Source organism: Paroedura picta, chromosome 2 (assembly GCF_049243985.1).
Source record: "Paroedura picta isolate Pp20150507F chromosome 2, Ppicta_v3.0, whole genome shotgun sequence".
In the NCBI taxonomy this organism is placed as follows: Eukaryota; Metazoa; Chordata; class Lepidosauria; order Squamata; family Gekkonidae; genus Paroedura; species Paroedura picta.
Window position 1 is genome coordinate 49524859 of NC_135370.1, and position 13831 is coordinate 49538689.

Consider the following 13831-nt stretch of genomic DNA (forward strand, 5'->3'; position numbering starts at 1 on the left):
CAGAAGATTGTCCAGTAATATGCTTCATTCATTTCCTGTACGTCTCCCCCCCACACACACAGTAATATTCAGTTCAGTTTCTCTCATTTTTTACTGCTGTATACAAACTCACTATATAAAGTATGTCCAAAAAAATTAATACCTGAGGGCTGAACAACACCATTGATATTGTGGCTGGTGCTCTGTTCCTTTGTCACTTCAGTGCGACTGGGAGCAGGTGCACTCACCACTGCAGATGCAGCAAAATGGGCGCTGGCTGAGTCAAGCGTTTTCGACATACAGTCAGAGGTGCTTGAGCCCTGGGGAAGTCACACAATAGTTACCATTAGAGACTAATAAGGAACATATAATGAAACTGATGACTCTTATAGGAAACATAAACTAGAAATTGTATGAATCAGATTCAGTCTTATACCTTTGGGCTAGGAACTCTGACCTCTATTCCTCACTTCAATACCCTGAAATTCGATTAGTTCTGAAACAAGCAGTTATTCAAGATATAACCCTCTACCCCAAATGAAAAATAGCTGCTCCTGCTGAATCAGAAAATGCTTGTCAAGTTTGTTTTTGGGAAGAAGAAACTGCAAACCCTCAGTATGCACATAAAGATGTAAACAATGCTCTGGATCACAATAACTAAAAAATGAGATTATATCGGCATGGAGGTAGAGGGAATTAAACAGTTCCGCAGGGCCTGCAAATGGGAGCTCCTCCACCAGGCATTTGGTTGAGGTTAACCCAAACCATCGCTTCCAAATGGCCCCCAAGCCCCTCCTCCTCCTCCGACTGCTACCAATCTACCTAACCCACTGGGTCCCAGTAAGAGTTGAGTTGAGGCTCTTTTACAATTCCATCATTCTCTAATGTTATTGTTGTTATCATGTTAAGGTTATTGTTGTTATAATGTTATTGCTGTTATCACATGTTGTTACCATATGTTATCTGTATCTCTTTCCTGTTTCCTGTAAACTGCCCTGAGCCTCCGGGGAGGGTGGTATATAAATATAAAATAAATAAATAAATAAAGTTATTTGTTTTAAAAAAATAACTACAAACATTTTGAATATTTTCAGAGGAAAACAAGTATCTGAATCTGGTGTAAAATGAATGTGTCACCATATTTAATATATGATTAAAGCATTAAACAAAATAGCATGGAGTATTTACAAAGATGGTGGCAATATGGCACTAAGAAGATATCACAATCTCCTACCGCCTTTCACCAATGTGAATTATCTCTCCTACCAACTTTGCAACAATGTGAATTATCAGATAAGTTTTCAGAATTAAACTGAAAAAGGTTCATGAGAAAAGCCCCCCTCAGTATTAAATGGTTTCACTCTATGCACGCAGGCAGTGTGAATGAAGGAATCACAGACATGAACAGTCAACAATGAATGACAGCTCACTTCCAACATCATGGCAATGGCTATTTCTGTATTTCTGACTACACAGTTCACACTTTACAATTCGTCATTTCTACATCATCTAGGACAGTGGTCCCCAACCTTTTTATCACTGGGGACCACTCAACGCCGAGGACCACTCACCGAGGGACCACTCAACGCCTTTTACTGAGGCCCGGTGGGGGGAGGGGTAGTTTACTCCTCTACTCTCAACCACTGCCCTAACACTCTCTGATTGCTATGGTAATGTTTAAACATCCCTTCAAAATAAGATACAGACACGCCACAACAATGAACATAAGGAACATTTTATTTTCATGGACATTTTAACTCATGACAATGACAAATCAATGGGAACCCTGAGCTTGTTTCTCTGCAACGAGATAGTCCCATCTGGGAGTGATGGGAGTGTGTTGTAAAGGGCCGGGGGGGATGAAGTAAAGGGCCGGGGGGGGGGGGAGAAGGCGTCCTTCGGGGCCCACCTCCAATTAGTTGAAGGACCACATGTGGTCCGCAGCCCACAGGTTGGGGATCGCTAATATAGGAGACAGTCAATTTAGACTTCGTTGCATGCCCCCAAAACTGTATAATGTGAGCCAGTTTTAAGTGTCCCATTTCCACTTCTTACCCTAACCCTTTCAATAATTCCAAGTTCAAAATAAAAGGTAGAATGTTCCAGAATTATGTTTCTGGGATGTGAAAAAATATATTTTCCAGAAGAGACAGTTACCTGTGCTTTTGGATGTGTCTGTTGGGAGGAATGCTGAGACTGCTGTTTCTGCTGGAGCTGAGCAAGTTGCTGCCTTTGCATTTGAACTAATTGCTGTTGATGGGTTTGAAATTGTTCTTCTGTAATCCCCCCTGTTACTGCAGAAAAGGCGAATGTTTTAGAAGAAAAACAATGCAATTCATGACATACTTACAAGAACAATGAAGGCATTTTATACAGATTTTAACTATCAGGGAGGTAGGACACAGTAAGCATTATTGGTACAATGTCAATTAAGCAATGAACAGAAGCTTAATGCAACTGTTCGTTGTGTCCTGCAGCCAACTGTCAAGTGCTTCCTTCTATCATATCGCTAAATAAACAGTTTATTTATCCGTCCCATATCTGGTCACACATCTGGTCCTATGCAATTATAAATTGCATGGAGAAATGCCATGCACTTTAGAAATTCAAAAAGTGCATCTGCACTTCTTACATGCCCCAGGATGCCTTTCTACAGGTGAAAAACATCTGGAAACAGTGCCTGAATGAACAAGTTATTTTTCCTTTTAAAAAGCCATCATAATGGAACCTTTTTATAACTCCCGTTAACATCCATATCTAAAACTACCACTGATTAATGAAGGAAATGAAGTGAAATTAGTTCCAGATGAGTTGCCATGTTAGCCTTTAGCAGCAAAATAAAACTGGAGTTCTGTAGCACCTTAGAGACCAACTTGTTTTATTGAATTAATCCACAATTACTGGGCTGGATCCAACAGAGCGCTTCTGTGAACAGAATGACTTTCCCATCTCACTGGAGCCCAAAATGACCCCAAAAACTGTATTCCACACAGGAGCAATGTTTGCAGAAAGTCTTTAGGTTGATGCAGGAGGAAGGAGGCTTCTGCTTCCAAGCGATTACTACAGTATTTTACAATTCAATAAGTTTTACATTTTGTTGCTATTCTGTCAAGGCCTATGGCCATATAAAAATAAATCTGTGCAATTCAATGGGATTCTTTAACAAATTTTGCCTTAAAGATAGTAACATAATGTTAAAGAGAGTCTGAAAACCAGGGATTTCTTGATTAATAAAATAACTTCTTAATGAAGAAGTCACTGCAAGTTGCTACATTTTCAGGTTAGCAAGTTGATTGCTTAGAACAGGGGTAGTCAACCTGTGGTCCTCCAGATGTTCATGGACTACAATTCCCATGAGCCCCTGCCATCAAATGCTGGCAGGGGCTCATGGGAATTGTAGTCCATGGACATCTGGAGGACCACAGGTTGACTACCCCTGGCTTAGAAGATTTCAGGATGACGAATTCAGCCTTGGGCTGAATCCCATGCTCTACTGGCAGTGTTGCTTTGTCCCTGGGTCTCTTTGTAACTGCCCACAGGAATTAAAGGAGAAAGACAGATAAAGGGTCACACAAACTATCTCTCCCATATACTTTTCCAAACCACCTGCAGACAGGAAGGAAATGGGCTGTAATGATTAGATTAACCAGCAAGCTATTCAAGGGTGGTCCCATGTGTAATAAGAGTTGGCTGTGGATGGCAATCTGCAACGGGTATATATCTCACAGACACTTTATACTTGTGCACATATCAGAAAATTTTCAGACTGCTTCAATTTATTAAGCCATCTGAGGAATTTCCTTTACAAGCCCAGCCAGACCATTTCAAATCCTACCGATGGTTCCCACATTCCCCAAAGCAGTAAAATATCAAGTATATAAAGAGGCAGAAGAACTGATAGCAGCCATTAAAAGCATGAGCTAGGAATCTTAAGTAGATGTACACATTTTGAACCACATACTTCCTGGACAGCCTTGGACAAGCCACTACATCTCAGTCCCTCATATGTAATATAGGAATGATAATACTGGCATACCACATGGGCTGTTATAAGGTAGTCTTCAACACTATTTCAGCCATCAAAACATGACAATTTTCCTCAGATTTATGAATTTTACACTTTTCACAATACACGGATGTGATCTTGTCTAGACATTAAATACAGAAAAAGATCTGAGGGAAGCATCTGATTTTTTACTGCTTTTGTATAAGTGGCAAATTCCCTAGGTGGTTTTGGGCAGGCCAGATTATAGTTTATGAACTGGTTGGCACAAGACTTAAAAAGATAATGTAATGAAGCTGACATGTCCTTTGCTTCCCCCCCCTTCTCCTATTTTGCACTCCCCCCCCCCTTTTTTTTTAACCTGTAGAAAAACCTTTAATAAAAATTCTTGGGAAAAAGAATGCTCTCCTGTTGTGGAACATTTTTTGTACATGAGGAAATGAACAGTTTTACTCAAGAAATAGCCTTCACTGATACTGCAACTGCTGTGGATATACATACTATGATACCATCTAACATAACTGCCACATTCACACAATTTTTCAAAAGCTGTTCTACACTCCCTTTCTCCTGGGCTGGCCGCATTTTAAACACCAAGGGTAGAACTAGAATCAAAGTAGTTTCTTCCCGTTTATTCAGTGCAGAGAAAATACCAGGCTATGAAAGTTAGCTTACTTTAATTCCACTTTAATTAATTTGTAGAGTTGCGACTTGATGGCATTTAACATAGGGTAAAGGTATCCCCTGTGCAAGCACCGAGTCATGTCTGACCCTTGGGGTGACACCCTCTAGCGTTTTCATGGCAGACTCAATACGGGGTGGTTTGCCATTTCCTTCCCCAGTCATTACCATTTACCCCCCAGCAAGCTGGGTACTCATTTTACCAACCTCGGAAGGATGGAAGGCTGAGTCAACCTCGAGCCGGCTGCTGGGATTGAACTCCCAGCCTCATGGGCAAAGCTTTCAGGCTGCATGTCTGCTGCCTTATCACTCTGCACACAAGAGGCTCATAACATACACACACATAATAAACAATGTTGTGTGTGCTGCAAATCTTTAGGGGTGCAAAAAACCTACAGACAGTAGAATGTCACCTCCTAACCAGTGCAGTTCTAAGCAGAACTGCACCTTTGTAGCTCCCCTGAAGTCAATGTGTTCAGGTGTCAGTCCTCTTAGGACTGCAATTTTATTTTTAACAAGCTTGTGAGACTTTTGCTCTTTCAGCTATGAGGATATGATTGGAAAAAATCTGAGCCCTGACTACCAGAAGACATTTCAGAAGTCAAGCGGATGGGCTGAATATGACTTTCAGTGGGTGCCCTGTATCCCATCCACCGAGGACTATGACTAGCAAAACTACAATAAATAATACAAACCAGTGCAAAAAGCAGATTTAGTCACTGTGCAAAGTGGTTTAATTTACTTAATTTATACAGGTCAGAGAATTCCACTTTTGGATTTCCTTAGTGAGGAATTTGAGTTTTCTGCTTGAGCAAATGATACACAGCCCCAGCTACAATCTCAATACATGAGAATGTGACAAGCCTGCGGGTATGTTCTTAACTGTACATCACTGCATGTGCACTGATGGCAATACTATCAGCTAAGGTTGAACTTCACACACTCAAAGCAGGGGAAAATATGCTACTCTGATATTCTGAACATTGTTTTAATGTTTTAACCTTGTATGTTTTTTAAGGCTGTAACCCACCCTGAGCATTGGAAGGGTGGGATATAAATAAAAACTTATCATCGTCATCATCACCAATTTGAAATCCAGTAATACTGATACAGGGGAAAATAGAGTTTCACCCGCTGCATTGGTAGCAAAACTATTTATCGACCTAATGTGCACCTAGCTAAGTGCCATGCCATTTTTTTTAGAATGGCTTTCAAACAATGGATCACCCTGTTGCTGGCTCTGTGAGTCCACATAGAGCTGCCGGTTTGGTTAGCTACCTTTGGGAAGGATCTGATGCATAGAAAAATAAGTAATTCGTACCTCCTGCCTCTTGATGCATCTGTGTTGAGAACTGTGGCAATACACAAAGGTGAGGCCACTCTCTGGAGAGGATTCATCCATGGCTTCTATACTTGGTTTATTCCTCACTATGGTGCATCTCCTACTGCTTGTCTTGTGTTTCCTGTCCCCAGCTCTTTTGTCCTGGCCCTGACACTGGTAAGATCAACATTCTGGTTCCTCCTCTTCTTATTATCACAGGATTCTGTTGTCGTATGACTTCCAGCTTAAGGGGCTCCATACTCAGTAGGGTCCTAGATCTGGAAAGGCTAGAGACCACTGACCTAGATTACTTGCCCTGAGACTGGAAATCTGCAAGCATGATCTATCAACACATCATCATCTCATAACTATGTTAACTGAGTGAGGCTGCAATCCTATACAAACTTACCTGGAAACAAGATAGACTGAATAAAGGGGCAAAGCCAATGTGGTACCAGGATTAGACTACAGACTGTACTCGGATGACCCAGGTTCAAATTCCCACTTGCCATGAAACTCACTGGATAACCTTGGAGCAAATAGCCTCTTGTCGAGGCTAACCTACCTCTCAGGCTTCTTATGAGAAAAGGGGGTAGGAAGAATCTCATAAGATTCCCCAATCTCCTTGAAGGCAAGGTGGGAGTGAAGTGTACCAGACAGATTTGCCTTTGAGTACATATGCACAGGATTACACTATCAGTGGTTCATTCATCAGTTTACCAAACAGGAAGCACACCAAAGGCATTTTTACTTTGCCGTATTTCAAGGCAGGACATGGAAATTTAATATGATACAAAGCCAAGACATTCCTGGAGTTATTTCAATATATGATTCTCCAACTGATACAGCCTCCTTATATAATTGGAATCTAATGGCTCATTACAGCCTCTTGGTGGGAGACACACTACAGTTTTTATTTCGACAGCTACAAGATACCACTGGGAAATTGGACTAAATAATAAATGTACATAAAGCATGCAATTTGAGAACCAAAACATCTGATTATAACGACTATAACATTTATGATTCTACGAAGCTGGCCCACCAACAGGTTAGCGGTCAAGTGCTACACCCACATCAATTATGTAGGGATCGGATTGCTCTGACCGCAGCCTCTGCCTTTTGGAATCTATTTCAAATCACGTTCTAAATACTAGTCTTGGATTAATTTACACTAGAAGCGACTGATTCCTTAATAGTTCATTCACTTGTTAATCACTTACACTACTAAAAATAAGAACAGATCTCATGAATCTCATCTAGATACTGGTTATGCCATTCTGTATAGATTAACATATATAGCTTCTGGACAGCCTATTTTACTCAGTAGTGAGTCCCACTCTATTTACTGACTGGTTGCCTCTCAAATAAGTGTGCACAGGACTACAAATTCCCTATGTCTAACACCATAAACTATATTTCTAAATATTTAATAATAGTACTTCCAAGTATCAGTCCAAAACTGTCTATATGAAAAATAGGAAATAGTATAAAATGCTAGAAATACATAAAAGATTTAAATATATGCGACAAAACGAGTCATGATGGAGAGCCACGTAATTCTTATTGCTAGAGTTTTCAGCCACGTTGCACGCAAATGACTGTAAATAGAGATTTCAACATTCCAACTCTTTGCCTACCTGATATGCCATTCTTGCTGGTGTTCAATAAAGCTACAGACGGTGCAGAAGCTCTTTTATTATTCACAGCCTGCCCTGGCTTCCTTGAGGTACATTCTTCACTATCACTGTCCTGTAAGTTTAGTAGCCTTGGCTGGAAACACTGCAGTCGACATGATCTTATATTGCTTAGGATATCAGAAAGGGAAAGTCTGTTTTCACAATGTTTATTGGAAGCATTGGTCCGTGAAAAATTAGAAGAAAAGTCTATGGTTGGGGAAGAGCTTGAACAACTGTTTAGCATATCAAGATCAATCTGTTTCAGGACAGGATCGTGTTCTGTAGCTATCCGGTCCATCAACACCCTATTGAAAAAAAAGGAATAAAGAAAAATTAATACAGCTGTAAGAGCTTTTAGTTTCACTTTATGCAAGAAACCACAAAAGAACAACATGATTAGCTTTACCTGCCACCCCTGCCAACTCGTCTTCTTGCAAATCCTATACATCTTCTTGGAACAGTAAGTGTTGTAAGGCAATGCCTATACCTTAGCTTATCCAATTCTGCCAGTTCTGAATTCTCATGTGAATAATTAGTTTGGTCCAAACGAGCCTGTGAAAGATAAGAAAAGAATACATTATTGATGATGCACAGCAGACCATGGGAAGGAAGGAAATGGCAGCCTAAAGCTAAGTGACAGCCATTACATTATGGTGGTGGAAGGAAGAACTGTAATGTTCACAAGGATTCATAGAACAAAAAGTGAAATACCAGAAAAATATATCTTCTGGATCCATGCCAAATATAGGACATTGCAAAAAAAAATAATAATCCTCATACTAATGAATCTAGTTTCATAGACAGTCATTATGCATTTAAAAAAATTACCACTGCAATCCTGTGCAGAGTACCTCCAAGAGTAACACAAAACTGCACTGTAAATTTCTTCATGTTGTTCATTCTCATCCACCCTTATTCCAGGTTCCATGATGCATACTTAAACAAGAGCCCTGCATTCCCTAGTCAGGCACCCAGTGTCTCTCTGACATGGAGCCACTGTTTTCAGAGAAATCCTAAATTAACTAGCTGCTTGTCTGTTTCGCTCAGGGTGACTTGTGGCCATGTGATATCTTCTCAAAGCTCTACAAATAATATCAGCAAGAACTCCATGTTACAACGACACATTCAACACTGGAGTCAATGACAGCAGTGACCAGAGTTTTGAGTATGTCAATATGATACACTACTATAAACAGGCCATCCAATGGGACCACCTGCCTGAGTATGTCCCCTGGAGAACACTGCAATCAGCTATGGCTAACCGACTAGTTGTCCCTGGCCCCCCAAAAGTACAACTGGCCTTGACCAGGGCCGAGGTCTTTTTAGCTGTGGTCCCCGCCTGTGGACTGAGCTCCCAGAGAACATCAGAAGCTTGACGGAGCTAGCACAATTCTGCAGCCTTGTAAGACAGAGCTCTTCAACCAGGCATATGGTTGAGGCCAGTATGTCCAAGTCACAGCTTACAATCAGTATGCCCAGAAGATCAGAACACCGTATATCTACAAGCCATTTCAGGTGGCTTGTCACTGCCTACCTCTGAGTAGTTGTGACCCTGGACTTCCTCGTTCATCTCCCATCCCAGTGCTGACCAGGGCCAACCCTGCTTAGCTTCTTGAAAAAAACTTTCTGAAGTCAGCTGGATGGGATCATACTCCTGCTGAACTCCTTTCCATTCTGAGACTCTTGTCCTTCCCAGGCTCCACCCCAGTTCTCCAGGAATTTCTTAACCCAAGGTTGGCAACTCTTCCACACAAGTCTCCTATCTTTGGGAGGCTGGAAAAGTCTTCTCCTGCTTGCACCTGTCCATGGGATTCTCCATTGCGCCCCTCTCTCTCTCTCTCTCTCTCTCTCTCTCTCTCTCTCTCTCTTCCTCCCTCCCCCATCTGTCTTTCTCACAAATGAGGATCCAAAGTGTTTTTTACAAATAACTTTTACAAAGAAATTATATATTTTTCCCAGACTAAAATATGGCTGCTACACAACAACCAAGAAAGAAGTGTATGCAATACAGTGTGCTTTGAATTTGCAGTATTCATAACACTAGGAAGGATGTGTGTATTCATGTATCCTGGAGAAAAAGGGCTGGACAGCCTGAAAACGTTTGGGAACCACTGTGTTAAAAAAACTGGCACGTCCTTTCAAAAGCCAGAATTCTTACAGCATAATATTGGCATCCTGCTCTTCTCCTGAATGCAGATGCACCATCAGGATCATTTTCTTCCTCTGGTTCTGAAACGGGTGAGGGTACCTATGTGGAAACATAAATTTGATTTAAAAAATACTCCACTACTACATCTGACTCTCCTACTCTTACTCTCAGGCTTGAGAACTACTCCTTTATCTCAAGCACCTCGTTCAATTTATATTCAGCCCGCAAATATGAATAAGGAATTAAAATGATGCTCAGTGGCCAGCACTCAAAGTGACAGCGACCCATTTTTTGGAATTGAGAAGTCTTCCCAAAACAGCTTTTGAGACTCAATAGAAGCATCAGTTAAACCAAGAATAGCTTTAAAAAAAAATCTGCACTTGGCCCATGCAAGCCTCTTGCAAACTTTAGCCACCCTCAGGAACCAGCCAAGGTCTGTGCTACAACATTTCAATTCAGACAAGCAAACAGATGTATTTTCTGTAGCTAAGCCTTGTAATGAATCTCAAACCTATTCTTGAAAAGCCACCCAAGAGTTGCACAGCAAAATGGTTCCTCTGAATTACCTGTGGGAATTCATCTTCATCTGAACTGTGGAAATCATACTGTTTAATATCACTTTTACTGATCACAGGCAAAGGCTCAGTAGTAGGCTGCTGAGGATTTATGACACTCTCCATTTTAGGCTTCTTTGGATATTTCTTTTTCTGACGGACGACATCAGAAATTTCTTCTTTGAGAGATGAATGGTGAGCGTGCTGGTTGCATACAGTAAATTATGTACAAAGAAAAAGGAACAAAGGAACCCTTTGTTAGTAACAATTTATGAGTCAGGTGAGCAGTTAATTCATCACCCTCTTATTACACTGCAGAATCAAAAACTTAGGACAGTTCCTTAATAGATAAGGTAGCATAAGATATGGCTTTAAAATTGTTTTTCAACGTATCATATTCGTTTAATCTAGTTCCCTCTCCTCTAAATTGTACGAACACAAGTTACTTTACAAGTAACTTTACAAGTAACTTGTCCAAAAGACAAAAAGTTTCTGTCCAAAAGACAAAACGTTTCTTAAAGAAGCACAGCTCATTCTCTGAATGTCTCTTATCTTCATTTTAATTTCAAATTAACGTAGTGAGAAAACTGAATGGGGATATTTTTGTGGGAAAAAATAAAGGCAGATTATATCTATATACATATATATATACTTCTTAGCTATACTTGATTATAGCCCCCTCCCTATATAGGCCCCTGCAGAACCCTGCAGAGGCACACCTCTGGTGCCTCGCCCAGGGTCAATGGTGGATATTGGGAACTGGTGTGCCCTGGCATTACAGGATGCGGTTGGGATAGGGAGAGGGTTATAGATTATTTTACCCACCATCAAGCACTTTTGTTGTTTCTGTTTTACAGAGTTTTATTCTTTTATAGTAAAATGCCACAAGCAGGACTGTCTTCGGGAGTGGCGGTGGATAAATCCAATAAATAAATAAACCATACTGCAAGCATGATCCAAGTTCAACAAAGATAGCTGCTTACAATGAAATAACCACTAGATGTCATCCAAGTTAAGTATATGTGCCTTTCTTGGTTCAAAATATTTGAAATAAAAATTTCAAAATAGAAATGTATTTATTTCCAAGTATTTCTTTTCAAGTATCAAGCAAAGTGCCAAACAACTGGTCTCAACTGAGATACTGGGATGTATGTTAGCTAGCTATTTAATCATCTTGGGTAAAAAAAAATTGACAGCTCTTGTAAAACCACTACATGATAACAGATTTACAAGCAAAGCAGTGCTTTTGTATGTATGTATGTATGTATGTATGTATGTATGTATGTATGTATGTATGTATGTATGTATGTATGTATTATTATTATTATTATTATTATTATTATTATTATTATTATTATTATTATATATTATTCTCCGCCACTCCCTTGCGGCTCGTGGCGGGTTACAGCATCCTAAAATCCCCGTTAAAACCCCATTAAAAGACAATAATAACATTCCCAGCATTACCAGCATGGCAAGATCGGCAACTCAACTTCCCCCCCTCCCACTACTGGCGGGTGGAGAGGAGGTCCTGCTGATGTTTACCTCAGGTCCCAAATCCCAGGGGGGGGAGCATTTATATTCCAACCTGACTTCAAAAGGATGTATTACACATTTATATAATAACAAATCCCCGTAAAACATTCAAAATTAAGAAGTAAAAATCAGTTCCATGATGCATTAATATTATACATATTAAAATAGTAAAAACAGTATGAAATATTAAAAATGACTTAGAAAAACAAGTGGAAATTCCTCTCTGTGTGAAAATTAATATATTTCCATAACTACATACCTAGATCCAAATAATTTCTTTTTCTAACTAGCATCATAATCCACAGGTTAAAGTAAATTTAAGATTCCCAGATAAAATATCATTCAGTTGTCAGTGATATTCAAAGAGCCAACATAAAATCCATATCTATAATGGCCTACATTTTCTCTATATCTGAGGCATGTTTTACCAAAATAGAAACAGCCGGAGAAAAAAAAAATCTTTGCTGCCACCAGAAGGCTCTCTTCCTCCCTAGTGCATAGGACAATGGATGTACTTTGACCAACCCACAATGAGAGAAATACTTCAAAAGCTTTTACCTTAACTTTACATTCTTGAACTTTGTGGTGATTTCCGTTATGGAGAGCTGCTGGAGTGGTGTTCATCTCCTTTTCAGTTGTATTAAGCTTGACTTCATTGAGTATTTCACCTCCATAATCACCCAAATGGTATCTTTAAAAAAAATTGAAAAGTGGTTAATTCATGCAGGACTTTAACGGTGCAACATTTTGAAGAGCTACTCAAGACAAAAGCTCTCTGAAATCAATAGTTTTAAGACTGGAGTGACTATGCAGAAGATTACACTACAAAGGTGTTTAAAGTTCTCTCCAAATTATCTATCCTCACAGGAATCTTGACAAGCAGGTCACAATTATTTCCATTCTACAAATGGAGAGCACAGAATGGAAGAACAACTTGATTCAGACCACCTGAAGAATCTATGGCCAATATGGGAAAGGACACTGATATGTCAATCTTGAGTGCAACATTCATCCCATATGCTAAACTTACTAATGAAGAGCATTATACATTTAAAGCAAGCTATGTTATTGGCCACAGTAGGACTGTTTATGCACTGGAGGTTTCATGTCGGCCTGCAGGCTGGAGTTTTAGACGTGGCAGGCCCCACCTCTTCCTGCACTCACACGGGGGAGCATTTGGCTAGTGCCCCTCATCTGCCCCCGACTTGTGCTCCTGCACGGGAGCTGGGGCAGTGAGGTTCCTAGTGCATAAACAGTCTAGGTGAACATTTTTATTTATAACAGTTAAAATTAAGTTTTTAAAAAGATGTTTTACCTTTTTTCCACAACTTCCAATGTCAAATGTAACAACTCTCTTTTTGTTTTCTCTCTTCTCTTAATCATCTCTAAAATCGTTATGGCTCTACTGAATTCCCTTCTTAATTTCAGCATCTTCTCATAAGAGGCTTCATCATTCTTTCGATTCTATTAAAATAAGTATTAGCATAAAAAGCATATTCAGAAATTTGTGAATTGAATAATTAAAACACACAGACAAATAGAATCTACCCTTTAGAGGCCAAATTCTTCCTTTAATAAAAACAAATTATATTTGGCCTGTATATATCAGGGAATTTTCCTAATTACCTTGATGGATTTTCAGTTTTTAAAGTTTACTGTTAATGTAGCAGATGATAGATGTTACAGAAGATACAACCGATATTGCTTTATTTTAAAATTTTTATTTATAATATGATTTGATTTATATCCTGGAACTCCTGAGAGGCTCGTGGCAGCTAACAAAAAGTCTCCCAGTAAAACCTCATAAAATAAAAATCAATACAACAGAGCCAATAGACTAAAATCCCCTCCTAACCCCACTCCCAGGAGATGTATAACGCCTTGGGAGGTTTATAGGGAGTAGCATAGATCTTAGACCCCCAGCGGGAG

General features: G+C 39.7%; 1 protein-coding gene across 2 annotated transcripts in view; it reads right to left on the bottom strand.

Moving 5' to 3' along the window:
- The window catches only part of EPC2 (enhancer of polycomb 2), a 61810-nt gene that overhangs the window by 4153 nt on the left and 43826 nt on the right, over positions 1-13831 (bottom strand). The window contains exons 5-12 of one of the 2 annotated variants that reach the window (XM_077320112.1): positions 13218-13366; positions 12461-12593; positions 10379-10570; positions 9822-9911; positions 8070-8215; positions 7625-7968; positions 2137-2267; positions 143-299 (exon numbers count right to left, since the gene is read on the bottom strand). In XM_077320112.1, coding sequence (XP_077176227.1) covers positions 143-299; positions 2137-2267; positions 7625-7968; positions 8070-8215; positions 9822-9911; positions 10379-10570; positions 12461-12593; positions 13218-13366 — 1342 coding nt within the window. Of the gene's footprint in view, positions 1-142; positions 300-2136; positions 2274-7624; positions 7969-8069; positions 8216-9821; positions 9912-10378; positions 10571-12460; positions 12594-13217; positions 13367-13831 lie in introns of both variants that reach the window. The other variant, XM_077320111.1, reaches the window with a different exon arrangement.